This window comes from Lupinus angustifolius, chromosome LG02 (genome assembly GCF_001865875.1).
Source record: "Lupinus angustifolius cultivar Tanjil chromosome LG02, LupAngTanjil_v1.0, whole genome shotgun sequence".
Classification (NCBI taxonomy): domain Eukaryota; kingdom Viridiplantae; phylum Streptophyta; class Magnoliopsida; order Fabales; family Fabaceae; genus Lupinus; species Lupinus angustifolius.
The window spans coordinates 2,843,978-2,871,775 of NC_032010.1; the positions used below are offsets into that span (position 1 = coordinate 2,843,978).

General features: G+C 29.8%; 3 protein-coding genes and 1 pseudogene across 8 annotated transcripts; 2 read left to right on the plus strand and 2 right to left on the minus strand.

The window, feature by feature from the left end:
- Nucleotides 2,227–8,183, minus strand: LOC109332820 (potassium transporter 5-like). Of its 5 annotated transcripts, none has more exons than XM_019567917.1 (10): nucleotides 7,934–8,183; nucleotides 7,248–7,473; nucleotides 6,370–6,618; nucleotides 6,038–6,079; nucleotides 4,923–5,183; nucleotides 4,525–4,577; nucleotides 4,268–4,382; nucleotides 3,905–4,159; nucleotides 2,854–3,528; nucleotides 2,227–2,754 (listed from the first exon to the last, which is right to left on the minus strand). In XM_019567917.1, the coding sequence occupies exons 1-10, from the start codon at nucleotides 8,108–8,110 to the stop codon at nucleotides 2,468–2,470; spliced, it is 2,340 nt and encodes a 779-aa protein (XP_019423462.1). In that variant the 5' UTR covers nucleotides 8,111–8,183; the 3' UTR covers nucleotides 2,227–2,467. The 5 variants fall into 5 exon arrangements, with proteins under 5 accessions (XP_019423462.1, XP_019423453.1, XP_019423444.1 ...); XM_019567908.1 differs by having other exon boundaries at nucleotides 2,227–2,708; nucleotides 2,754–3,528; XM_019567926.1 differs by having other exon boundaries at nucleotides 2,633–2,736; nucleotides 2,843–3,528.
- On the plus strand, nucleotides 20,277–23,276 carry LOC109332847 (alpha-ketoglutarate-dependent dioxygenase AlkB homolog). 2 transcript variants are annotated; one of them, XM_019567948.1, is made up of 5 exons: nucleotides 20,277–20,521; nucleotides 20,620–20,994; nucleotides 21,754–22,098; nucleotides 22,613–22,895; nucleotides 22,939–23,276. In XM_019567948.1, the coding sequence occupies exons 1-4, from the start codon at nucleotides 20,408–20,410 to the stop codon at nucleotides 22,886–22,888; spliced, it is 1,110 nt and encodes a 369-aa protein (XP_019423493.1). In that variant the 5' UTR covers nucleotides 20,277–20,407; the 3' UTR covers nucleotides 22,889–22,895; nucleotides 22,939–23,276. The 2 variants fall into 2 exon arrangements, with proteins under 2 accessions (XP_019423493.1, XP_019423484.1); XM_019567939.1 differs by having other exon boundaries at nucleotides 20,278–20,521; nucleotides 22,613–23,276.
- On the minus strand, nucleotides 23,752–24,974 carry LOC109325825 (annotated as a pseudogene).
- Nucleotides 24,909–27,798, plus strand: LOC109332866 (40S ribosomal protein SA-like). The gene is made up of 5 exons (XM_019567984.1): nucleotides 24,909–25,135; nucleotides 25,220–25,482; nucleotides 26,438–26,635; nucleotides 26,707–26,938; nucleotides 27,540–27,798. Exons 1-5 carry the CDS (start codon nucleotides 24,988–24,990, stop codon nucleotides 27,620–27,622), a joined length of 924 nt encoding a protein of 307 aa, XP_019423529.1. The 5' UTR covers nucleotides 24,909–24,987; the 3' UTR covers nucleotides 27,623–27,798.

A 27,798-nucleotide genomic window follows, 5' to 3' on the forward strand; every position in this document is an offset into this window, starting at 1 on the left:
TCCACTTTGGAGTTGGAAAAAGAATTCTTAGATACTTACAAGGAACAAAAGAGTTCGGTATATGGTATAAGACCAACACCAACTCAACATTACACGGCTACACTGACAGTGATTGGGCAGGTTCGATGGATGACATGAAGAGCACATCTGGTTATGCCTTCTCACTTGGATCAGGAGTATTCTCTTGGGCGTCAAAGAAGCAAGCAATCATTGCACAATCAACAGCAGAAGCTGAGTACGTAGCAGCTGCAGAGACGAATAACCAAGCTATATGGCTTAGACGAATACTCAATGATATGGGAGTTCAAGAGATGGAGCCTATGACAATATATTGTGACAACAAATCGGCGATAACGATAGCAAAGAATCCAGTCCATCACAACAGGACAAAACATTTCGCAATTAAATATCATGTTGTCAGAGAAGCAAGTGAGAATAAAGAAATAAAGCTCGAGTATTGCAAGACCGAAGATCAAATTGCTGACATATTCACTAAGGCATTACCAAGGCCAAAGTTCGAGCAACTACGATCGATGCTAGGAGTTACAAAAATGTGCATCAAGGAGGAGTGATAAAATATTGATGCACACTTTCTAGAAGCTTCCACACTTGTGTAGAAATAAGTAGTGATGATTGTATCATAATATCTAGAATTATCCTAAGCTTCTAGTATATTCTATTATAGGCATTTAGTATTATAATTAAATAAGTATCTAGAAATCTTGAGAAAAATGTATACTAGATACTTATGGAACTATCTAGAAATTCATAAGTGTTGTAGAAAGCCTATAAATAGGCACTCATCCTTCATTTGTGTAGCATCAAAATAAGAAGTAAACCATTCTAAGTTGTGTAGCTCCAAAGCTTCTCCACTTCTATTTTCACTACTATAACTTTCATTTCTAAAATACTATCAATAGTTCCTCTAGACTCTAGTATTCTATCTTACAACATTACAATTTGATTGGAGTCTTTCTCTCATCAGAAGTTTGGTATGTATTTGTTCTTTAACCCTCTAGTCTTTGTCTCATCTCTTATGTATGAAAGAGTGTGTCACTCAATGTGCTACTTATTATAATATATTTAAGTTAAAATTTAATAATTAAGTATTTTTTATCAAACATAATAACAAATGAAGTAACATAATTTTTGGGATAGAAGATGTCCGATTGTTTTACGGAATAGCTTCACCTTATTTTCCTACTTCTTTTCCTTTCTGTTTGGGCTTTGGCCCCTCTACTGTGAGGAAAAAAATATACGAATAAAATGATGTTAGTGTAAGAATAAAAAACAGAAAATTAAGGGCTAAAATAGGAAGAAGCAAGGCATATGAAGATGGAGTGATGCGATGACCCAATCTTCTCCACCATTATAAGGGAAACCAATGTTGTTTTTAATCAACATATCACCAACTATAGCTATTCCTGCATCAAACATAGAATTTGCTACTTATCAATATACAACCACAACCAAACTTTAATTCTATTTCATAGTGTTGGCTTTGCTTCTCAATATTTCATAATATTATAAAGAGTAATAATATTCTTACATCATTTTTTACCCAGACCACTTTTCACACTTACTCTGTAACTATTGATCATCTATCATTGTTGTTTCCAAAACAAAAATCGATCTTTTGATGAATGGTTATAAAATATATGTGAAAAATTGTGTGTATGGGTAAGAAGTGATATAAGTGACAATTTTATATACTGTAATAGATGGATTCGTACCCAGTCAAATATCGGAGAGTCCAATACTAAATCCAAATTCTGACATATAATACACAAAAATTTAAGAGTCTAGATTTTATATTATTTTATGGTCTAGATTGGTTTTATTATCTCTTCCTTACATTTTAGTATTGGTGGGTCAGAAGATGAATTATTTTCATAATAGATACACACAAATAGAAATTGCACTTTTTTCCTTGGGGGTCGTTTCTTCCTATGTGTTTTCAAGAAATCAAAGAATGGTGTACAGTGTACTATGTTTATTCATTGAGTTTTGTTGTGTTTTTTCTAGTAAAGGTTTAATGATGCATTTTTTCTTGTGTGATAGATATCTAAGGGAAAGTGTTATAAAATGTTAGCAAATGTGAATGCTATAAATTTATCTTGATTGATTGCCCTTGAATTATTTTATTTATGACACATTATATGGGACTATTTTTAGGCTTATCTTATATCCTATATATATAGGGATAGACCCATCCTCCATATACAGTTCCTCTTATTCTGATACATTTCCATAATTCAAATCTTTCATGATTTGGTAAGAAGTTACAAATTTTAAATAAAATTCAACAAAAGTACATATTTGTGTAATAACACACCCTTATATATTAACATAGAACAAACATTCTCCCTAACCTACAAGCTTTGAGCCTCACAATCAAGATAACATAGTATCATTTTGTTTTCTGATTATTTTGATAACACAAACTCTAACCAAACATGTTCATGTTTCATATTTCATATGTCATTCCAACCTTGAGAAGTTTTTTCCTAGGAATTGCCATCAATTGTTCCCTTTGCCTAAAATTCTTTCTCAAGAAGCTGTAAGCATAGTTGACAACTATCTTATTCAAGAAAGATGAATTTGGATGAGCTACAACTTCAGCTTCTGCTAACATATGCACCACACTCTTCTCCATTTCTTTCTCTATAAACTTCACTTCTTCTTCAGCTCCAAGGATAGGTGGAGAAGAAAGAGCTAATTTTGTTGCACTTAATCCTAATGATTGAATAGAATCTGAAGAGGGTCTTGACAAAACTTGAGATGGAATTATTCTGTTTGAGGAACTATTAGTTCTAGTACTATTTCCTTCTTTAACTGATGCAGCAACATTATCTTCCATTTCATTCTCACTAGGTACTTGCTCATTTGTTGCTACTTGATCAACCTCAAGTATGAGACTCTCTTCTTGAATAAACCCTTTGAGATGTTGTACTAATTGTAACTCAAACTCCACAGGGTCTTCAAGAACATCATTGTAACCATGTCTCACGACGCAACGGAACATTCGATACTCCTTAGGATCAACTTGTCTGAACAAATACCTCTCTTCTATTGCAACTCTACTAACCGGAATAGCCTTGATTGAAACAAACACAATAACAGAATGGATAGAAGGTACACTATCTATGAAGTGTTGGAATATTGGAGGAATACCTTGTACAAGATCGGTATACAGAAAACCTATTCCTGGTACTCTGCTTATGTTTGGGTTGGAAGCTATTTCTCTCAAATATTCAGTGGAAACTTTGTTTTTGAGTTCAAACAAGTATTTTTCTTTGTAAACATAGTGCCATATTCCCATGACTAGGGTCAAGAAAAATGCTGATACAAGAGGAAGATAACCTCCTCCAGTAAACTTGGTTAGTTGAGCTGAGAAATAAAGAAGCTCAGTGAAACCAAATATAATATAGAACAAAGCAACTTGCCATATACTCTTCTTCCATATAACCAGCATTATAAGGGAAACCAATGATGTTGTGATGAACATATCACCAACAACTGCTATACCTGTATTAAATAAAATAACTCGGTCATTTATCATGATTTATGATAAAGCATTATGTCATTCTTGTTGTAATATATTATATACTATAAGAGTGCATATGATTTGTTAAAAAGACTAGGGACCGCATGGACCAATAATAATGAAGCAAATCATGTTCCGGATCAATGATATTGAAGCAAAAACAGAAAAAAATAATAATAATAAATCAAGGTCTGGGACATGATTTGGGATACAGAAAACCATGATCTGGAACATGGTTTGGGACACAGTTTAGAACAACATAGCCAAAAAGAATTTGTCCAATGTTATCACTTACATAAAATGCACCCTTGTAGACACATATAGAGATAAAAAAGGTTTATAATTAAGCTTAATTACCATATGCATGACTAATCTTTTCTGTGGTCTTGAAGGCAGCACAAACCACAATACATGCAATCATGAACATGTAGTTGATCTCAGGAATATAGACTTGACCATGGTGCTTATGTGAAGTATGAACAACCTTAATTGTTGGGAAACAACCTAGACTTAGTGCCTGAGATATAATAGAAAATGCTCCTGAAATCATTGCTTGACTTGCTATAATGGAAGCACCAACAGCCACAACAAATGTTGGCCAATATATGGGGCCTGCACAATAGAGGAAAGAAGAAAATCCAATTAATTGAACAAGCTTTACTAATGGGAATAATCACAACTACAATTTAAAAAAACAGTGATAGGATTTATGATATTTACGTGGTATACTATCATAAAAAGTATTAGCAACATTCTCTGGGAACTTTCGTAGATATGCTGCTTGCCCAATATATGCAGCCAATATTGAAGGAAATGTAATGAAAGAGAAGCTAAGCTGAAACATATATCACAATATATGTATATTAGTTTTAGGTGCAACTAAAACAATTCAAAGACATCAAACATTAATTCAAATGCAGTAAAATAGAAGCATTGTTTATTTTTACTAATACTCTTAAATAAAGTTTTTTACTTACTTGGATTGATCGGACATTAAAGTGACCCAAGTCAGCAAACATTGCCTCAGAACCTAAGATTATATAAATCTTAATTAGAATTGGGATTAATAATGTTCTTAAACCATGAAAATATCAATATTAGTCCTTAGAATTTATTTTTTTGGACTTTACTATATTTCAATATTTTTATTTTAGTCCTTAGTAATAATGTACTAACATCAACATATAACATGTATCTACTAATTGATGACATAGTGTATTGATACATTATTGATCGATAATAAGGATAAAAACAATCAATTAAATTCAGAACTAAAAGGCCTAGAACAAATTGAAGGACTAAAATCAAAATAGTCTTTAAAATGAAGAATATAAGGTGGTTAATTGATATGATTAAAAGTTGAAAGGTTTATCACCTGTGATACATAAAAAGACTCCACCAAGTGATATCCACCCATCTTTACCATTCCTTTTGAAATAATCAACTATATATTTTGGATTAAAAGCAAGTAATACTCCAATATCATATTTGAATAAATTATAGAGTCCTATTCCAGCAATGAATGAAAACCATATGAAGATGATTGGAGCGAATGTAAATCCCACTTTATCAGTACCAAAACGTTGCCCAGCAAATAAAACTATCAAAATTGCTATAGTGATTCCAACAACAACATCTGAAATGGGCAACAAGAATAACATTAGATTTTAAGACAAATATCATAACAATTGTCATCAATGTTACGTTTATATATATATATATATAAAGGACAAAATTAGTATAGATTGACACTTATGTTATTTCCTGGCTTTAAAATGATTCCCTTTTCCAAATAGGTTCCTTAAGCTTACCCAACAACTTCGTTAAATTACACTGATAAGGCTGCTAAAGCAAGGGCTTTAGGCCCCTTAAAATGTAGGCCCCAAAGTTATTTTTTGTTAATGATAATGTAAAAAATATACTATTTCAAGAGCTAATTAATTACTAGCTATATTTTTTTTTTGTGTCTTTAAGGATTTCTGATGGAATGTTATTAATGGAGTAAAAACAACAGTTGGGTACACCTTTAGTCACACATTATCACAAAAGGCCAAAATGACAATAGTCATAACACATTTTCAATGTTTCATATATTAAAAACATGTATTAAAGAGTCATGATCTCTCTACATATTGGTCCTCCCTTGTCCTGTAAGTTTTTCATATTTTCTTCTCTCAATTTTCTTCTTCTCTATCCCAAATCCAAAAACTAAATAAGGTTTCATTTTCCCATTTTCATCCGAGGTATAATGACTATTTATCTCTGAGATCACGGGTTCGAGTCGCGGAAAGCTCCGTTGGGAAAGGAAATAAAATAGTGCAGGTAATATTTAAGCTTGTGGATGACACGCTCAATATATTCTTAGGTCTAGGAAATCGTATGTCATAACTGGGATGTTACGTAGTCTTCAAAGAAATATATATAAAAAATAACATGTAGAATCTATTCAAAACCATAAAAAAACTGAGTTAAATAGAGTAATTTAAGTACCTTGACCAAGTGATGTGCTGATTCCACTAACTGCCGAAAGAACTGTACATTCAACAATAAGGTTTTATGTCAAGTCTTCATTCAATGTCACGAGCTATATAGTCAACATTGTTGTTATATGTCTTTTTTTACAATCATATATTTTTGCACTCATATTGTTTCTTCATGGTAAAACTGTTACCCACTCGAGAAATAATTTTAGTGTGAAATTTTTACACAATTAATACATCATTTATTTATCTTACTTTTCTATTGAGAGTACATAATAAATAATGTGCTGATAATGTAAAAAATTATTATAACGGGTGAAGTGAAAGTATGTAGTAATTAACCTGAAATTGTTGGAGTAAGAATCCCATCTCCAATGACCATGGAAGTTCCCATTATTGTTACAAGTAAAAGTATAATACGTGCATAATGACTTCCCTCAAGTTTATGCTTAATTTTTTGAGCTCTTTTCATTTGGCTAGATGGTGTTTCCAATTTGTAGTTAGAAAGTTCTTTATCCTCTGGTTGTTGATTTGGAATCAAACTCATCTTTACATGTCTACATATCAATGAATACAGTGCAAATGCTCCACCTTAAAATGGAATAATAATAAATCAGTACTTGTCAATAAATATATCATAATTCATAAACCTACTTAGTTAATAATAACATAAATGTTAGCATACATAAAAATAGTTTATTAGTAATGTTTATTGGTAGAAAAAAATGCATAGAACATTTTTCCCAAACAAGAGAAACAGAACTACAAAATAGTAAAGTATGTGAAGCCTCTAGTATCCTCCATAATCACTGGAACTAAGTATCCAATGCTTTTGCATGAAAAAATGTGAATGTATTTATGATTTTATATTTACTAAAATATATATATACCTTTACTTTTTTATTATTTTCTTTATTAGGTATCAAGAGAATTATAGCAAAACTGAAAAAAAATATAACATTAAAATCTAAATTATTTTATAAAATATAAAGAAGGAAAACTTGACACGAAAAGCAAAGAATCTTGGAAGTTTGTTTATAAAATAATGTATGATTATTAAAATGTTAAAGAACAAATAAAGTCGGCAGAAAAAACAAAACAATATAGTCAAACATGAACCTTTGCTTGTACAACCAAAAACAGAAATATTTATTTATGTATAGTAAGAAGTTTAGAAAAATAGAAATAAAGAAGAGTTGGGTAATTAATTATGTTCTTACCATTGCCATTGTCATTAGCCCATAAAACGATGAAGACATATTTAAGCATAGGTATGAGCACAATGGTATATATGATGAGTGACAAAACACCAAGAATATCATCTTTGTTTTTAATTCCATCTGTGAAAGTACTTGCATACACATAAAGTGGAGATGTTCCAATATCACCATACACAATTCCTATGCTTTGAAATGCAAAACTCAGCGTTGTCAACAAACCCATCTGTCATATGATATGATCCAATATGATATAAGAGTCATTATCACTATACAAGTAAATTCAAACTAATATTCAAAAGTCTTGAAGATAAGTTAAAATAGTTTGCAACATAAGCTAAAGTGTCCCAAAAATGATAGGAGATAATGAAATAACAAAATGGAAAAGTGATGGATCACGTTTATTAATTTAAAATTGTAAGTTTATACATGGTTAAAATTTCGGGACTAATTAGCAAGGTTTTAAATAATGATTCATAAACTTCAAAACATCGACGTTTTGAATAATCATATGAATTTGTGATCAACATGAGCACAATTACAATCTTATAATAGTTTCGACAACTCCAAAAACTTTGACAAATCAGTATTTGTAACCGGTACCAAATTCACATTAAAAACATGCTAAATATAGAAAATTTGATTTTCTATGAAAATCTTAATGTTTATGGTAAGTATAAGTGATTTACCTTGGAGTTGTGGCCTGTCATAGAAACTCTTCCAGCTTCCAAATTGAGAGAATCTACACGACGAAGTTTTGCCCATGATATCTTTCTATCTTTCAACTTTAGATTATCTTTCTTTGCATTATTTGTTGTATCAATCTCTTCCTCTAAGTTAATCTGATTATCAGCTTCTTCAGGCATCTTTTTTAGCACACTGAGAAGAAGAGATAGCTTAATTATGTTAGGTGAAGCATTTCAATTTTGTAGAATTTGCATTGGTTTTTATAATGGTTACAAAGTCTTATTTTGGGATCTACATTCATATGTAATATATTAATGTTCTATCCTTTTAAAATCGCGTAGTTGCAATACTAAATTTTTTAAATGCCGTCATCCTCGAAAGTTGTCAAAGTGAATTTTTTTGCACGTATTATTGGTATTTATATTATTAATTAAAGTTGGTCAGTTGGTTTGTTTACTCATATTTTCCAAATTTCAATGATCAAGTTGCCTTTCATTCATGTGTATTATTATGTCATGGGTAAAGTTTTTTATGGTAGTATTTTTTCACCTTTTTTGTGTAAGAAATTAATCTCATTTGAGATTCGTAATTACTCTTTTCAACAATCTCTTCTCAACAAATGTCGCGCTAAAGAATCAATTTTTTTTACCTTAAAAATTCAGTAGTATCTTACGCCACTAAAAGAACACTTTGTTGGTATGTTGGGTAAAGTTTTGATTGAACCTAACTTTACGCATAATAAGTTTTATGTAATTATTTAATACATATTTTAACTTATATCCCATTATACCGATTGAGATTAAAGTTTAATCATTATTATAGTCAAATTTATAACTTTACAAAATATATTTAACTAATATAGATAGATCATCTTATTTTGAAACCATGTTAATAATTGTTTGATTATTTGTATAATAATCTCCCCCTCTCCTTTAAAAAAATAATTATACAAGTTTGTATATAAAAAATATCCAATTTTTTTTTGTATAATCAATGTGTAATAAAAAATAATACTCATAAGTGGTAGTCATTATTAATTATTTATAAATTACAACTGATTATATATTGTTATTGCTCATTTGGTGATGTTGATAAATAAAACATATATAAAAGTTATTAATGGATATTCTATCACCCTAAAATCCATCTCCTCATAATTTAACAATTATCAACTTTCTAATGCTTCTATAATCTGTTTTTTAATCACAACTTCAACAACACATTACTATAGAATTAATAAATTTAAATTTTTATGGGATTTTTAATACCAAATAAATTTCCAATTAATTATTTTTGTCATAATTATCTTATATATGATGTTAATCAGCAAAATCTAAAAAAATTGTGAGATGACAAAGACGTCAATAGTTCTCAACACACTATTAATATATAGTTTAGATTTATATATCTTCCTTATTATTATTGAAATACACTAAATATTTAATTATTATTTTTTACTTCTCCATACAAGTTTTCTCATATATTAATTCTATTTGGATTTTGAATTATGTATATCATGTTTAAATACTTATCTATTTAAAAAGTATTATATTTAAGCAACTTTATTTTTTTTATCTATTTAAACCCTAGTTATATACATATGTATTGTATGATTTTTTTTTTGTTCTAAAATAATTTGAACTAATGAAGGTATAACCTAGCTATAATATCTAAGTAAATTTAACTTTTAACTATATACATTTTCAAAAACTTTTTTTTATGTAAACATTATTAATTTTGAAATAATAAAATAAATTAATGGAGTATATATTTATTTTGGAATTCTAAATCTTATCCCCACACAACAGAATTGGAATTCAACTTGGAATTCTAATTCTATATTCCAATCCTTTATGTGATTCCAACAAAGAATTACAAGTAAAAACAATAACTTCAAGTCCAATATACTTCCACGTGCTAAATAGACAAATGTGAAGAAAAAAGGTGAAGTTACAAAATTTAAGTGGTGAAGGTATTATTCCCCTAGTACTTCTGTAATTACCATAAAATCATGCATAAGGTCTACTATAATCCTAATTAGCACCAAGATCCAACTAAAAAAGCAATTAGAAAATGTGAAATGAGGTTATGATTGTTGAAAATATATTAGTGACTTTTTTAATTTCATAGATTCTTCATGTAAAATACAAGTTTTAGCAAATATATAACCGTGTATATATATATATAGGTTAATGATTCTAGTGACTTTTTTATCCTCACTGGGTAGTAAATCTTTAATTGGAATGGTTAGTTTCTCAAAACAAAGAGTCACTTCTCACTTGGAGTTATTTTCTATTTTGTTTATTTTATATAATTATTTTGCATGAGTTAAGTTATTTTTACTTTCATATAACATTATAAGTTTTTATTTGATAAGAAGAACTTTAGTTGAGCTTATTTCAATTTTAGATGAAAAAACAGATTCTATAAATATCTATTTAGACCGAAAGATTGCTAAGTGTAAAATAATTTGTTTTAAGTTTTAAAGATATATGAAATATTTATCCCTAATGAGGAACTAAACTAAGTAGTTAGAGTTGTGAAGCATTATGTTTGAGTATCTTACTTCAAACTTTCAAAATGAGATTTATCCCCTCCTCGTTAGGAAAAAACAATATTTGTCTATAAAAATAATTACCATTCAAATAAATATAATAGAAAATGTTTTTAAAATTTAATGAGTATATTTTTTTGGTATTAAGTATCTCCTCATCCTTTTTGCCAAGGAAAGTAACTAATTCCATTAGAGTATATAGTTGCTCCTCTCAACAATTGTCGCTCACATATTTTAAACTATTGATATTTTGGTTATCATGAGAATTTAGTGGGTCTTACACCATTCCGTTGGTAATTTAACGAGTATATGGGTCAATTGATTTGTTTATTAGCCTGCATTTTTATTTAGATGTATGGGGAATAATATTAAGAATTCATTTAATTAATTTCCAGACAAAAATTACAGTTTCCTATGCTAATTAATGATGTATAAGTTTAATTAATAACATAATAATATGATCGTGTCAATAGAATTCCATAGTTTGTTTTCTTTGATAGGCTCATGACCCTTTGTCCAAAAAATTAACTAATAACATATATAAATTGGTCAATGGATATTTATAAGTCAATAACTTTTAAAATATATTATCATGTCATCAAACCATCAATAACATTGTAAATTGTTTTTAATAAATAATGTATATGAACAAATTATTTTCCCATGAGTCATCACCTTTTTTTTACTTTTAATGGGAGGCGCATGCTATGTGTCGTGGTAAGAACCCCACAAATCCCAAACCACTCAACTACTCACGAGTATACAATGACCATATTTAATTGGAAAAATGTACAAATAATATGTTTTATATGTTGTTTTAAATACAAATAAGATGTTTTATATGTGTCTTAAATAAAAGGCTCGAAGGTTAATCTAATTTGTAATTATATTTAAACCTTTAGAAATATTTGATAATGTGTATAAATAAATCTCTACATTATATCTATCCTATATAAAGCCAAAACATATTATAATATCTATATAATATAATTTTCATGTGTCTATTTTGCCCTTATAATTAATTATTTCTTACAATATTTTTCATACAATAAAAAATATTAATGAAAATTAGAGGAAATTACATACACTAAAAATATTAAATCATCCGTATAGTTTTTAATGATAGTTTTTAATAATATCATAATTCATTTTCACGTTTTTTATCATAAAAATCATAAAATCATGTACACTCAATACCAAAAAAATCTGATAAAGTTCTCTAAGTAAACTATATAAAAATTAAATATTCAATACTAAAAATTAAAAATATGAATTGGCAAGGTCGAAGTACCTCTAAATGATAAGACTATAATATTATAAATATCACATTAAAAATTACAACTTATGGTATATACGAAATAGTATAATTGGGTTGGTTTAATAAGCATAAGATTTTTTGTTTTAATGTTTAAGCGTGATCTTTTAAATTTTATACTATTATTTTGAAAGAGTCATTCCATCCTTTTTATTAAACAAGTTAATCAGGTTAAACTAGATCTTAAATAGGTTCAGCATGAGCCTTTGTTGTGGGTCTAATATAATTCATTATCATCACTATTTAGGAATAGATATGTTTCAAAAACAAGTTTAATTATATCAAATTCTTTGAACCACATACATTTCTATTTAATTTTTTAACATTTGTAATATGGTATTAAAGTCTTAAAATGTGTAAATTAATTTAAAATATCATAAATAATATTTTTTGGGCAAACAATAATCACTCTTTACAATAAAAAACTTAAACACACCTTTTGACTTTATCTTTGTTAAACTTTATTCCTTTATAATTAGCAAAGTTCCTAAACTCTTGGTAGTATATATATATAAAGTGGTCTAAAATCTTCACAAAATTCATGAGATGAAAATTAATTCATGTCACGTTTTAAAACCACTTTAAAGTTAATTTACTTTTTTGGTACATAAAGTTAATCTAATTTAGATTTTATATGTATGTATATTTTCATCCTTCCGTTAAAAAAATTACATATAAAAAAACCCCTTTAAATATTTTTGTGAATCATCAACAAATGATGATATATTTGATCAAATATTTTATTACCCTCCCTATTACTTGAGTTAGATTCTCCGTAATCCGTACTATCTAATTATAGATTTCACTGTGAACTTTGAGGACATGATGTAATATTTCCTTACATGATAAAAAAAAAGAGAGTACAACCAATGGTTTAAAGTCTGATAGACATGTATATTATATTTATATGAATGTTATAAATATATTTATTTAAAGAATTTGTTAAAATAAAAATATACAATCGTGATGATATACGGTACTTTGGAATTATAAATAAAGGTAATTATTAACATTTTAATAAAAAATTATCATAATTATTCATACAAATTTATAATTTAAAAGAAAAATAAATAGGTATGACCAGAAACAATTTAAATGAAAATCAGTTATAAGTACAACCAATTTTTTTGCTGATTTTTATTGGCATTATGATCAATAAAATTATTGTATCATTCTTATATGATAGACCAGTTCACTAGTTTTACGGTATAACTAGTCGATAATATACAATTTTCATAACTAACATTTTTTGTATTCTAGTTGTATTTATTTATTAACTCTCTGGTTGTTGAAGCTGAAAAAAGAGGGGAAAATGGTGACATGATGGTTGTTACTAGAGGGACCACCACTACCATTCACTTCTTCTATTGTCTCACCCAATCACATAGTTTTTTTTTGTTTTTGGAATTTTATACTTGCAGCAGATCTAGAATGGCTACATGGGTTTATATTTTATTCCCAAAGCTATATATAGGATATGAAAAGTTAGCTTATTTTAAGTTTTACTTATTTTATATTATCTTTTATAAAAGAAGTAATGTGATGCAAATACTAGAGAATTATATTAGTAAAGTCTTTAGGATATTGTTTAAGAAACTCAAAAAATCTTGAAAAAGTAAGTTTAATACTTCTCAAAAATATAAAAACGTCATTTTTTAAGATGTTGTTTCTTTTTTCTCTTCTTTAAAGCAGTTGTTAACATTTTCTATAATAAAAAGTATACATCAAATAAATTTATAATATATTCTATATTTGTATATTTATTTTGTTATATTTGTTTTGATATAAAAATGGTATTCTGAACTAGTTTCTTTAAAAGCATATTGTAGACTAATTACTCGTATAGTATGTTATCATATTATTAATTGTATGACTTTATTTATCAAATGCTTAGTTTTATTATAAGGTTGTTGATTCGAGTTTTAAAATGATGTGTATATAAAAAAGAATTTCACCTTAGATGGTGGATCGTGGTTGGCAAAAATTAGTCTCTGGTGAATCAGATAGGACAATAGGTTGACAAATAAAAAATATTAAATTATACACAATATAATACAACACCAAAGCTAATATGAATTTCTAAATAAAATTATTATATTGTGCCCAAGTTGGATGGTTTTGAATATAATATTATCTATGATATTCTACTTTAAGTTCAAATGATAGTTTGGCTAAAGTATTGAGAGATAACATAAGTCACTATTGGCAACTAAGTTACGAAAGGTTTATGAGAATCTATTGGTTTATGTTTTCACGTTAGTCAACTATGGAGCTTATTGCTTTTAACCCTTGAGTTTGATTCGTGCATGATTCATATTGGAGGTAAAAGAAGACTATATATATAATTTTTAATTTCGGTTGACAATTTAAAACAATTTTTAAGCTAGATTTTTTTGTATAATTATAAGGAATACTTAAATGAAATACATAAAAGGAAACATGAAACTAAGTCAATCAAAGAGAAACAACCTCAATTATTGATAAAATTCACACAACACTTAACAAAGTCAACTAATATTTATTAACGTTATATCTCAAAACTAATTGATAATTGTAGAACTAACTTAATATATATTTAAATCATGCCTAAGAAAATAAAATAGGTAATGTTGGATTTACTTTCAACATATTCCCTCCACATAAATTTGCTTAGACGAATGGTTAATTTTAACCTATGACTAAATGTCATCTTTTAACTAATAACAATTAAAGAGAAATTAGGTTCTAGTTCTGATACAATGTGTGATTTTAATATTTAGATATGATAATATAATTAATATTAACAAAGGTATTTATCATCGAGATGAATTATATGAGGACCAAAAATAACCATTCATTGTCTAATGACTGTAATCCACACCACGGATAGTGTCTAGATTTATCAATCCAGTTAGAAAATTTGGTTGATTCTGTGGAAAAAAGTCATGAATCAAATTAATAATTGTGAATATATTATGAACTAAAATGGTAAAGTCATCACTTAAACGTAATAGCCTTGAATCCCACTAACTACAATCCTAACCTTTTATACGACTATGGGATTGGATTATGTCACATTAACTAGTCGTGGCATCAATTGGTTATATAACAATTATTAATGTCTCACTCATGTACTTATTAAAAGAATAAAATTAATGAATATTTAAATTTTAACTTTAAGTCGTTATGATTCAAATTAATGTATCATGTATCTTTTTATATTTTTATGCAATATAATAACATCAACTTTTTGATGATAAAAAAACCAAATCAATGACAAATTATAATAGAAATGTTGGTCTAAGGTTCAGTTGAATCTTAGATATATTATATTAGGCAAATATCAAATATTCGACTATATAAATGATATTTGTTAGATGAGGTAGTTACACACCAGAAAAAAATCAATTCCTTAAACATAAAGTGAAATAATATATTTTGTTATATAAAAAAATCAAATGAGAAATTCAAATCCACCTCTATTAAGACTTCTCCCTAGCTAAAATCCTTGTACCTAATAACAAAGAAGATAAACCATAAAATGTTATAACACCTATAAAACATTTTAATATAGAGATAAATGTAGGTGACAAATAATGATGAACATGAGTCTGCAAATTTGAGGGACATTATTATTGGGGAACATGAGCATATATTAATTTGTGTTAGATCTATTTATCATGTACTCAACCATGTCTAAAGGTGACGGGTTTAGCAAGGAGTGATAGTTTAATAATGCAAGTAAAACAGTTGTATAGAGTTGTCTTCATTAATTAACACCTTAGTTTATATGTCTCAAAGATTCTTTAACATTGATATATTCGTAGGGACAGAACTAGAAAAAATAGTAAGGAGGGCTAATATTTAACTAGCAAATTTAACATTGACTCCTAATTTCTAATGTAAACAACTATTAATTTAATAAAAAACATAATATACCTGACTATTTATTATGAAAAGAAAAAGATATATGTATATATATATTGACAGTCTAAGATTTTTTAGACTATCACTGCATCATCCACCATTCATTTTTTATCATAATTGAATATTGAAAAAAATAATCTAAATAAAGGGTGAATGATGCACTTACTGTATATAAATTTTTACATTATTAGTACATAAATATTACATCATATTATGAAAGGGAAAAACATACAAAAATGATGCAGTTCATTTTAACTATTGAAATTGTACTAAGAAATTTGGAATTATAAAACATTGCACCATGAAACACCTATTTAACTATAAATGCAAGAGATGCTAATAAAAATATATCACATAAATAATAAATATGTTATAAAAGTAAGGAGAAAGAACAATATCATTAATCAATTAACCAAACCTGGTCCATCCTGGTAGCATTAGCTATCAAGACTAAGAGGATTGATTACTTTTTGTGTTTTCTTATTTTAATTTATGGATCTTAAGTTTTTTAAAAACAATTGTGCTATAGAAAAGTAAGCAACATCAAACATATGTACATAATGCTCTATTTGCCTATTTGGAGATTCAGCCCAGTTTATTTTGTATTACCAAGGTATTCACTTACCTTTTAGGTAAAAATTAATCTCTTTCAGATATATAGTTGTTCATTCTAATATATATCACTCCTAAGAATTGATTATTTGACATTTTAGTCTTTTTGAGATCTAGCTGAATATTACATTATTTCACCACTGCTTTGTTGGTAGCCCAATTTTTTTAAAAAGTAAATAACACTCCCTTAACAAAATTATATAGATGATGATACTCTTTTTTTATATCTATACAAAACATTACTTATATGTATCAATTACATTGATAGTACTAATGCAAGATAGATAATTGTAATTGTATTGACATCACATTAGGAAAAATAAATATAATATTTTAAAGAGAACGATCATTAATATAATTATGCTAAACCTAGAAAGTGTATTTTCTCAACTTTTATTCTCCAAAAATCTCAAATATCAAATGGATAATGATTGGATATTTCTAACCATCCAAAATAAAGGACTTGATACTTTTACCAAGAAAACATATACTTCATTCATGAATTATTTCAACATTTTAAAGAAGAGTGTAAAATCTATATACCAATAGTGTAAATATTTATACACATGCATCATATTATCCACTATTTATTTGAATTATTTTTTTTGAAAAGTCAACAATAATTAAATATCAATAAGGAATGATATAATAATAGTATATAAAATTCATATACTATCGGATACATATTTTTCCTTCAAAGAATTATACCCCACCTTAATTAGATGTCTTATTTTGACTAACAGTGCCAAACTAATGGGATGTGCATGTCAGAAGGAAGAAGTTACTAAAGGACACAAAAGATCACAAGGGAGCTTAGAAAATTCATTGCATGGGTTTGGATGCATTTTCCATTGCCTTGTTTAAATTTTGTTCTCCTTTTCACGTGGTTTTGCAGTTCAGTATGAAGTTGGACTTCCAGAAAATTCAACATTCATATGAATGTTGAATTGTTGTGGGTAGGTACATGCTGGTTCTTGTGTACTAATTTTCCAACTTTTGCACCTAGCTGGTAGGTATGGCAATGGTGTGGGTAGTGGACAAGGATCACCTCTCCCACAATTTTCCCATCTCCTTATTCCGGACTAATCAAATATCACAAAATAATATTAAAATATTAATTTCTGTTTTTATAATTTTTGTTTTTAAATGAATGAAACTTTATGATTGGCTTGATACACCAAGTAGAACATGAATGAAGACATGTGATCCATCCGTGGGTAGTATACTACCCATCATGTGGGTTCTTTGTGTACCCAGAGTATCTAGAAATTATAAAATATTAAAGTAATAGTAAGCAACTTATGTATTTATACATCTTTATCTTATAAATAATTGTGAACAATTTACCCAAACAATTATATAAAATAAAGTTATTTAATAACGTTCAATATAATATTATTTATTAATTAATAACATGACATAATAACATATTATAACAAAATTTATTTAGCAAAATTTGTTAATCAATTATCAATATAACATTATAGTACTATTATAAATTAACAACATAATGTCGCATTTATAGATTAATATAATATGTAATATTATGCATTAATAATATAACATTATAATTATGATCAACATGAATTATAAATGCGTTACAACATATATAGATATATAGATTTAGGAATTGTGAGTTTAAGTAGTTGGTAGGTTTGGGTGCTCCATTACTCAAATCTAGACCATTCAAAAGCAAGTTTCAAAATTTTATATCTTAATTATATTGAGGTCCAAAAACACATACTTGAAATCGACCTGTTGCAGATATGTGCGAGTTGAGGTACCTATTGTCATCCTTACTAGTTAGGTGTTGATGTAGCAAAAGTAATCTTTATGGAGTGTTAACCACAAGCAAACAAATGAGAATTTGTTAACAGAGTTCGACCAATTATCTCTACATCCCTCATAATGTTAATAACTACCAATTATGGGGTGTTTTTAATTGGTACTTATAATTGGTGTATACTAATGGACTTAAGTCTATTATATAACATTGATTTATTTTCTTTAGTCTAATCATAGACAATGTTGATCATCTTAAAATAGTATATTTCAAGCAAATCCCAACACTACACCTTGATTAAAATATCTCACTCCTTAGGAAATTATACAACAAACCTTCACCTTAGCGAAAATCTCATCCTATCTTGCTCAATACATATCTCTCTTTAATAACTCCTCAAAACAAGAGTGTGTTCCCCTTAAGCATGATATTTTCGACTATCGTTGGTGATGTTACCAAGAGCCTAACTCTACAAACTTGTAGTGGGGCATCATGTATCATCGTTCAATTGAACATGTCGCCTAGATCTTTATTGTTATGAAATCTTTTGTTATTATACATCATCTACACCAAAGTTCACCAATAAGCGTCCTCTTCAATACTCGACTCAGCTGAACTATTGAAGTTATTTCACATGTCTCAATCGCTACCATCATTGTCTACTTCGACGATCATAGTTAAAAAAACTATCGCACTCCACCATGAGGAGTATACTCGCATCACACACTATATGTCAGTGTCAACCAATGCCAGTTTCACACCATTGCATTTAACTAATGTCAATGTTACACCTCACATCTCTACCAATGTTCCTGTTACGCATTGTATTAGAGCCAACACTCATGTTAGACTCTATATCGAAATCAGCTAACACTCATGTGCTTTTGTAAAAAGACAATTAACATTATTTACTATGATGTTGTGGACCCGCCATGACGATAAACCAGATGAGTTGAAGAAGAAGGAAATACAACAAGACCATAACCGTGTTTCCAAGTGTTCAGTCATACTATAATACCAATTGTTAGTACAGTAAAAGTGATTGTTGTGCAGTGTTGACCACAAACAACCACATCAGTGTAGATAATAAATAAAAAATGAGAAAACATAAGAATTTGTTACGAAGTTCGACCAATTGTATTTACCCTCCGAGTTTGTTGAATGAGAATCAATACATTATTAGAGAATAAAGAGACAAAAAACTTGTTTGAAGACGCATGTATGTAAAGACAACCAATAAAATCTTGGCAGCACATTAAACATTCAATTTCATTTTAATTAAGATTTAGTCAATAATAATAACACAAAAAACATAAATACATCTGTCTCCAAATATCACATTTTTATATTTTTATATATAAGTTTTTCTCCAATAAAGATTACAAAATTTAGCAACCCAACCACATGACATATTTCTAATGAGCGTAAAATTTATACACAAATAGTGTATAAACCATCATCTACCATTTATTTGAATTACTTTATTTAAAAAGTCAATCATAATTAAATATCAATGATGGATGTTGCAATAATAATGTATAAAACTCATACACTGTTGGTGCATATATTTTTTTCTCATTTCTAATCTGTGTTTATAATTAGCACAAATTGTAATAAAGGAATTGGGTTTAATATATAATGTATCTTTGTCATCCATTATAAGGGGTAATTTTTAAGAAATCTAACCTCATGATATGGGTGCAGAAGTTAAAAAATTGCCAACTACAAACTTGTACTTTCTTGACTAAGATGCATAGGTTGTAAATTTTCCACCAAAAAGTCCCATAATTTTTCATTAAACAATGTGCATTAAAATTCATGAGAGAATATATGAACCTAAACATTAATACAGAGAAAAACTTGCATGTATATGGATACAATCAATTAAATCTTACTAACATATTAAAAAATTAATTTTAATTAAAATTTAATCATAAATAATAGTGTCAACAAGCATAAATACATTAATATCTAAATGTGACATGTTATATGTGTCTTTATGCAAGTTTTTTCTCAATTAATATATCAATTAAAGAGACTTAAATAACTAAATAAGAATATAATTATAAAAGAAAATATATAATTAATTACCGAGTTTCAAAATCATAAATATAAAAAGACTAAGCCACTCTCTAAGAAGTAGAATCAGTACACTATCTCTTGGAAAAGAATAATTATCCTTTAGTTTCCCGCGCGTTTATCTGAAAAGTTTCACTCTTTTTCCAATGTGTAAATAGTTTCTACTATAAATACTAAATTACAATAAATTAAATAATAATAACAATAACAAATAAGAAACTATTGCAATGGAACGTGGCGGTGGTGGCCGTGGCCGCGGTGGTGTACGGCGTTCTTCTCCGATGACAAAGAAATGGTCTCCTCGTCCTCAATCTTCCATTCAAACCCCTCCAACTGTTACAGTAATTTCTCGTTCCCCTTTTTATCTCTTCATTAATAATTAATTAGGGTTCAATGCATAATATTAATCTTGATTATTATTTTTTCTACTTTAATGTAGGTTGTTGCAGATCAAAACTCATCATCACATGACAACAATAATAGTCATAATCAAAATATTAACAATGATAATTCACCTAAACCTTATGGTGTTAATAATTTTTCATCATCATCGTCATCATCATTATCTGATGATGTTTCCAACAAGTTAACAATTTCTGAAACTGAAACAGAAACAAAAACAGAAACAGAGCCATTTGTGTTTGATTTATGTCGACCTAAGTCAACTCCTACTGTTGTTTTAAAACCATCTTTGTTTACCAAGAACAGAGAAAATCGAAGATTTCAACAGCGTAAAGATAATGTGGACACAGTTAATATGGTGTTAAGGCCCGGTATGGTAATCTTGAAGGGTTACCTTTCGTTAGCCGATCAGGTTCCTATTTTTTTCTCTCTTCATTAAATTAACTGTGTATAGTACTATAATATTTGAGTAATGTTGGTTATAAGTTAGAGATCAAGGCTTTGTTAAGAACATTATGGCGTCATTTGATCCATGTAGCTGACCCTGCATGATGAGATAAAAGTTTGGTTGTTGTTGTTGTTTGTTATAACTTTGCCTTTTATAAAGCAAAGTATTTGTAGTTAGGGTTACAATAGTCAAAATTGTCTGTAAGGGAGTGTTTGGCTTGCAGAATGTGTGAGATGGGGAGTTGAAATGCCCCGGCTTAGCACCTTGTTGGACAAGAGATTTTATGATTATCGACACAAGTCCTCAGCGAGAACTCTGACAATCAAGTTGATATACGAGATTGTAATGTAGGGTATAGCTGTCTTACCTGGTTTGCTTGTCAGGGATGTCTTCATCGGGGGGAGTTGCTGATCTTGGAGTGTTCCCCATTGTAATAATGGGATGATCCTATGATTTCTGCCTAACTTATGAAGCTAATGGCCATTACGGGTTGAGAATTATGGATTTGTTCATAATTGTCAAGAATGCAAATGAGAATTGTTATTTCATTCCTAAGCATGAAGGGTAAAAGTTGGATTTCCACCTTTTTTAGGTGGGAATGTGATTCCTGCACTAAATTTGTCCAGCTTTGTGAAACTTTTCCCATATATTGTGTATGTACTATTTCATTCCTTTTATGATAATTTAGTTTAACATGATGATGTGATTCCTACTGGTATGTAGGTGAATATAGTAAAAAGATGCAGGGAGTTGGGGCTGGGTTGTGGAGGATTTTGCCATCCTGGCTACCGTGATGGTGCAAAGTTGCAATTGAAGATGATGTGCCTCGGCAAAAGCTGGGATCCACAGACCGGTCAATACACAGATAACCGTCTATCAGATGGAGCAAAGGCACCTGATTTGCCAACTGAATTCAATCACCTGGTTGAGAAAGCTATTGAGGATTCCCATGCCCTCATCAAACAACATTCTAAAGCAAAAAATCCACAAAACATACTTCCCTCCATGTCACCCAATATATGTATTGTCAATTTTTACGCACATAGTGGCCGACTAGGTCTTCATCGGGTATGATCTATAGCATGTTAAAGAGTGTGGTTATACGAGAAATGCAAGAAAAACACTCCTTTTGACTTTATGTTATTGGGTTTATTTGATTTGGGAATTGGGACTCACTAAATTATGAGTTCACTTTCTATTTAAGAGTCCCACTAAATTACAGATTTTCACTCTCTATTTAGTGGGTCCCTCGTGAACTCCATTCCAAAATAAAGAGTGTTAGTGAGTGTTAAAATTGTGTTACTACTTGCTAGTATTATTTATATAATTATATTATATTGCTTAATGTCAACAATATCATGTTATGCGGGCATCAATGCATATGATTTGTTTAGTTTTTTGAAATTGTGTACAGAAAATAATGATCACTTCTACCATCCCAAATTTTAAATTGAGAATATGAGAGGAGAACAAAAAATGAACTGATTTAAATGTTGTTTTGGATCAGGAAGAAGTAAACATGTTTCTTTTAATACTTCGTTTTGTATTCTTTAGTTGTTTATCATTACTGTGCTTGTTGCAGGACAAGGATGAGAGTGAAGAAAGTCTGCTTAAAGGTTTGCCAATAGTGTCCTTTTCTATTGGAGACTCAGCAGATTTTTTGTATGGCGATGAGAGTGATGTTGACAAAGCACAAAAAGTTGTACTGGAATCAGGAGATGTTTTGATCTTTGGTGGGAAGTCTAGACATGTATTTCATGGAGTAGCTGCAATTAATCCAAAGACTGCTCCCCAACGTTTGCTGGAAGAAACCAATCTACAGCCCGGTCGATTGAATCTGACTTTCAGACAGTATTAGAATATAGGACTTTTCTAGGTTGTAAGCTATATGCCATTTGGTCAACCAATCTTTTTGTCGATAAAACGATTGCTAACCAACATATCAGACTCTTTAGCCACGAAGTTGCATGTTACTATTGCTATTTATAAAATCAAATATAACGAAATCATGCATATGATATAATTTTACTGCCTTCATTTCCTAGAAGCAAATATATGTTGCTTTCGATATAGCAGATAATTGGGTGCTTGACCAAATGTTATGCTGATCTTCCATCTATCAGAAAAGAATGGGGGAAGCTGCGCCATGCTGAAAGAGCAGGGTACCTGCTTCATTAATTAAGTTCCTAGTATGTGCCCTCTCTATCATATACCCTCTCCTTTACTAGTAAAAATGTGCTTTGATACATCAATTTCTCAACCACAAGGTAGCTTCTTTCACGTGCTGTCCTTGTATTGAGCATCAAGGATTCCACATTTTGTTTAAAATTTTCAGTAGCACTATTCCTTGAATTTAATGCTCTCTTATTTGCTTGAGTGGCTGCAATTGTATTTTTCATGGGCTATCAATAAGAATAGCATTATATAGGTAGAGTTTGTTTGATATCATAACTTGAGCATATTCTTGAGAATGTGATGCCTGGGAATGTAAGAACATTCTCACCTAAAAAGTTGGGAATCCAGATTTTATCATTCCTTCATAAGTGAGATGCCTAGGAATGCTCTTACATTCACATATGTTTGGCCATTTTATTTAAATTTCTACTAAACATAGGCAAGTCACATTCCCAATGAGATGTCTAGGAATGTTTGAACCAAACATTATCAATAACTCAACCTTTATTTAACAAACAAAAGTCACAAATGACTCTACTATTTTGATTTATAAGGGAAATTGAAATTTAACTTCAATTCAGTCCCTTTTGGCACAAATTGCATCATCATTATTACATTACACTTGGAAAGAAAGCAGGCCAAGCTTCAATTAGCAATTCTTGGCTCAACCACATTATATATTTTAACTTATAAATAGCATAAGAGGTATAGTATGTTATAAAACAATTTCTTGTACTAGGATCAAGTTCTTTTCTCCAAAGCTAATGCAGCAGAGTCAACATGCACAGGCAAGCAGGAATAAACTTTTTGCTTCATTCTGTTAACAGTTTCCTCCAACCCTTCATTCTGAGTTTAAATTGCTTCCTTAGCTTGTCCAACCACTCTTTTCCATTCTTGAGGTTGGACAATGTGATAGCTATATGATTGTCTTCTCAAAGTACTTCAAAAACGATGATCTTGTTATATTCAAAAACATTTCTCTAAGCTCATTTGTGTCTTTCATACCATCCAATTTAATCCATTCTTCTTTCTCGGCTTCTGATAGTTCTTTTTGATAATATTTTTGGTAAGGAATTAATCCATTTTCGAGATTTGTGGCTTTTGATATTTTGGTAAAGGGTTTTGGAGACTTTGATGTGCTTTTACTTATAGCAAGCACAAAACCTGCATTTTTGCCAGATTTTCCTTTCTCTGCAACATCTGGAATTTTAAAGTTATCAGGCTAATAAATAATACTTAATTTAAACTATTAAATCTTATTTTAATGATCAACATTGTTAGGTTAATAAATGATATTTAATTTGGACTATTAGATTTTATTTTAATGGTCAACGTTAAATGATAAATATACATGATATTTTAAGTGATCATTAAGTAACTTTTAGATTGACCGAAAATGATTCTTACTTGACCAAATCCATGTATGTACAACAACTATTATTATGAAAAAATAAAAACAATTAATACAAATCATTTTTTATCTAATTTAAAAATATAGAATAAACGATAAATCCAATGATTTTTTAAAGCCTACTCACTAACTTTTAAGTTTTAACCCTCCAACATAAGTTTATATTGTTGCACTCACATTATTTTATGTGATAAAAAAAGTAATGTATTGTAGTGTGCTGATTTGACATATTTAATTTTGTGGGCCTAACCCAAAAAGCAAACTAGGGTTTAGATTTATATATCTGGGAAATCAGAGAAACCAGATTAGCGGTATTAAGCGGTTTTTGTGGAGCTTCAGAGCCAAACCAAAACACCATCTACTACAAAATCATGGCCGCCGCCGCCACCAATGCTCCGCCGCGCCACCTTTCTCAGAAGGAGGCTGATATCCAATTGATGTTAGCTGCAGATGTTCACTTAGGCACTAAAAACTGTGATTTCCAAATGGAACGTTACATCTTCAAACGCCGAAGCGATGGTTATAATTCAGCAACACCACTATTCATATCATATATTCATGTATATTTTGTTATCATTGTTATTAATTTGAATTTGTTTTCAGGTATTCATGTGATTAATCTTGGAAAGACATGGGAGAAGCTTCATATGGCAGCTAGGGTTATTGTTGGAATTGAGAATCCGAATGATATTATTGTTCAATCAGCTAGACCTTATGGTCAAAGAGCTGTTCTTAAATTTGCTCAATATACTGGTGCTCATGCTATTGCTGGTAGACATACACCTGGTACTTTCACTAATCAGCTTCAGACTTCTTTCACTGAGCCTCGTCTTCTTATTTTAACTGATCCCAGAACTGATCATCAGGTTCATCCATTTCCTTTTGCTATCCAATTAACTTATTAAGATTGTCATTATCGGCGCAACGATAAGGTTGTCTGCCTTGTGTGTGAGGTCATGGTTTTTAAATCCTGCATTTTGTTTTTTACTTTGTTTGCTTGTGAAGTAAAGGCTGTGTATATTATATATATATATATATATATATATATATATATATATCCTCTTGTATGCTAAGACAATATAAGATTAGAAATGAAAGCATTAGAGAAAATGAAGTTTCTGCTATTGTAGAAATGATGGTAGAATTGTGCCTTAGGTGCAGGGACGGATAGAAGCCCATGTAAGGAGAGTAGATCAAATGGAAGTTAGTCCAATTACTAGAGAAAGAGTGAAACCAAGAAACTGAGAAATGATAAAGAACGACTTAGAGATTAATGTTTTGTCATTGAACATGATTTATGATAGAACATTATGGCGTTGTTCGATCCTTCTAGCCAACCCCACCTAGTGGGTAAAGACTCAGTTGTTGTTGAGTTGTTGTATCCACTCCGTACATTTACCATCTCCAGACATGAGTTTGGTCACCCTTTTTTTGGAATTAGTTGTTGATATATGTTGGCACAATAATAGCACAACAACCAAACCTTAGCTTGGCTACGCACAATAATAGTACATACAACAACAACCAAGCCTTAATCCCAATGGTTGGGTTAGCTACGTGGATCAAATGATGCCTTAATGCCCTATTATTGACAATGGTTGGACAGTAATAGCACAGGAATATGAAATTGTTCTCCAATTCAAATCAGGTGTGTTTCTAACAAATTCACATTTTCCCATTTGGTGGGAAATTTTGTCACTGGAAAGTGATATGCAGTATTTCCATTGGACAGTTTTATTGTAGTTATAAATTTCTAGTTGTAAGTTATTCTTATTTATGTACTGTGATGCCATTTTCTTATTGAGTTGCTTTACTTTGCAGCCTATTAAGGAAGCTGCTCTTGGAAATATTCCCACCATTGCTTTCTGTGACACTGATTCACCTATGCGCTATGTTGACATTGGTATTCCTGCCAATAACAAGGGCAAACACAGTATTGGTTGTCTCTTTTGGCTTCTCGCAAGGATGGTGTTGCAAATGCGTGGTACTATTCGTCCAGGCCTTAAATGGGATGTCATGGTAAAATGTTTCCCCTCATGTTCATTTTATGAGTTATAACAGGTGGGTTTCTCACGAGTTATCTTTTGCAGGTGGATTTGTTCTTCTATAGAGAACCTGAGGAGGCAAAGCAGCAAGATGAGGATGAAGTGATACCAGGTGCAGATTATGCTATTCAAGACTTCAATGCACCTACTATTGGCGGCATTGCTGCTGATGGCCAGTGGCCTACTGCAGTCGATTCATCATGGACTGACGCTGTTCCACAACCTATTGCTGCAGTTCCTGGTGCCGTTACTTGGGCTGCTGCTGCCCCAGAAGCTGGTAAGAGTTTTTTTTAAATTCTGGTTTAAGATTTTAGTTGCCTGTATTTTTTATCTTGCAATTAAATTGAGAGTTGATGGGACTGAAGTTATGCTGTGGAAGGGGCTTTTGTTTATGTTAAGCACGTGGACCTAAGTTTAGTCTATGTATTCATGTATAAAAAGGGTTTAAATACAATGTTACTCTACATTTTCTCACTATTGTGGTTTTGCTCCCTATAGTTCAAAGAATTTCCCAAGTCCTTGCACTTTCAATTTATAAGAAATGGCCCTTGCTAGGGACCAAAACTGAAATGAAATAGGGTCCACTTCCCATGGATTTCAAAAGTACAGGGACTTACAGCAAACTTCTAAACTAGAAGTACAATAACCAAAATAGTGAACAATTATTGGGGGATTAAAATTGTATTAAGCCAAAAATAAAACAAGTTTGGAAGGCGTCTTTGCTTAGGTGCCTGACACATACATAACCTAGGAGATTAGTCTCACGCAATATCAGGAAACTCTCTAATTTAGTTAAATGGTGTTGTTTGTGACTTTTTATTTTCTTTGAAGTTAAGTTTATTTCAAACTATGTGTATTCACCATTATTTGTTTTGCAGGAGAATGGGGAGATTCTGTTGCACCACCACAACAAATCCCTGCACCTGCAGTCGAAAATGTCCAACCTTCTGGCTGGGAATGATTAACTGTTTTAACAAGTTTTTTGATCCTATGATGTTGCACTCATAATTTAAAGCCTTATCTGTTTTGTTTTTATTTGTTAGTGAAGGAACTTTAGTTTTGGTTGAGTTGCAGAAATATTGTTAACACATGATATGTTGGTAAAATTTTGATATTTCCCTGATCAGTCATGATTTT

Excerpts from the sequence above, each read along its gene's own strand:
- LOC109332847 (XM_019567948.1), top strand. The coding sequence starts at position 20,408 with ATGGAACGTGGCGGTGGTGGCCGTGGCCGCGGTGGTGTACGGCGTTCT. Across the intron at positions 20,522-20,619 it reads AAACCCCTCCAACTGTTACA|GTTGTTGCAGATCAAAACTC; the intron begins GTAATTTCTCGT and ends ACTTTAATGTAG. Across the intron at positions 22,099-22,612 it reads GCCGACTAGGTCTTCATCGG|GACAAGGATGAGAGTGAAGA; the intron begins GTATGATCTATA and ends TGCTTGTTGCAG.
- LOC109332820 (XM_019567891.1), bottom strand. The coding sequence starts at position 8,110 with ATGCCTGAAGAAGCTGATAATCAGATTAACTTAGAGGAAGAGATTGAT. Across the intron at positions 5,184-6,037 it reads CAGCACATCACTTGGTCAAG|ATGTTGTTGTTGGAATCACT; the intron begins GTACTTAAATTA and ends TGCCCATTTCAG. Across the intron at positions 4,160-4,267 it reads TTTTTATGATAGTATACCAC|GCCCCATATATTGGCCAACA; the intron begins GTAAATATCATA and ends TCTATTGTGCAG.
- LOC109332866 (XM_019567984.1), top strand. The coding sequence starts at position 24,988 with ATGGCCGCCGCCGCCACCAATGCTCCGCCGCGCCACCTTTCTCAGAAG. Across the intron at positions 25,483-26,437 it reads ATCCCAGAACTGATCATCAG|CCTATTAAGGAAGCTGCTCT; the intron begins GTTCATCCATTT and ends TTTACTTTGCAG. Across the intron at positions 26,636-26,706 it reads GCCTTAAATGGGATGTCATG|GTGGATTTGTTCTTCTATAG; the intron begins GTAAAATGTTTC and ends TATCTTTTGCAG.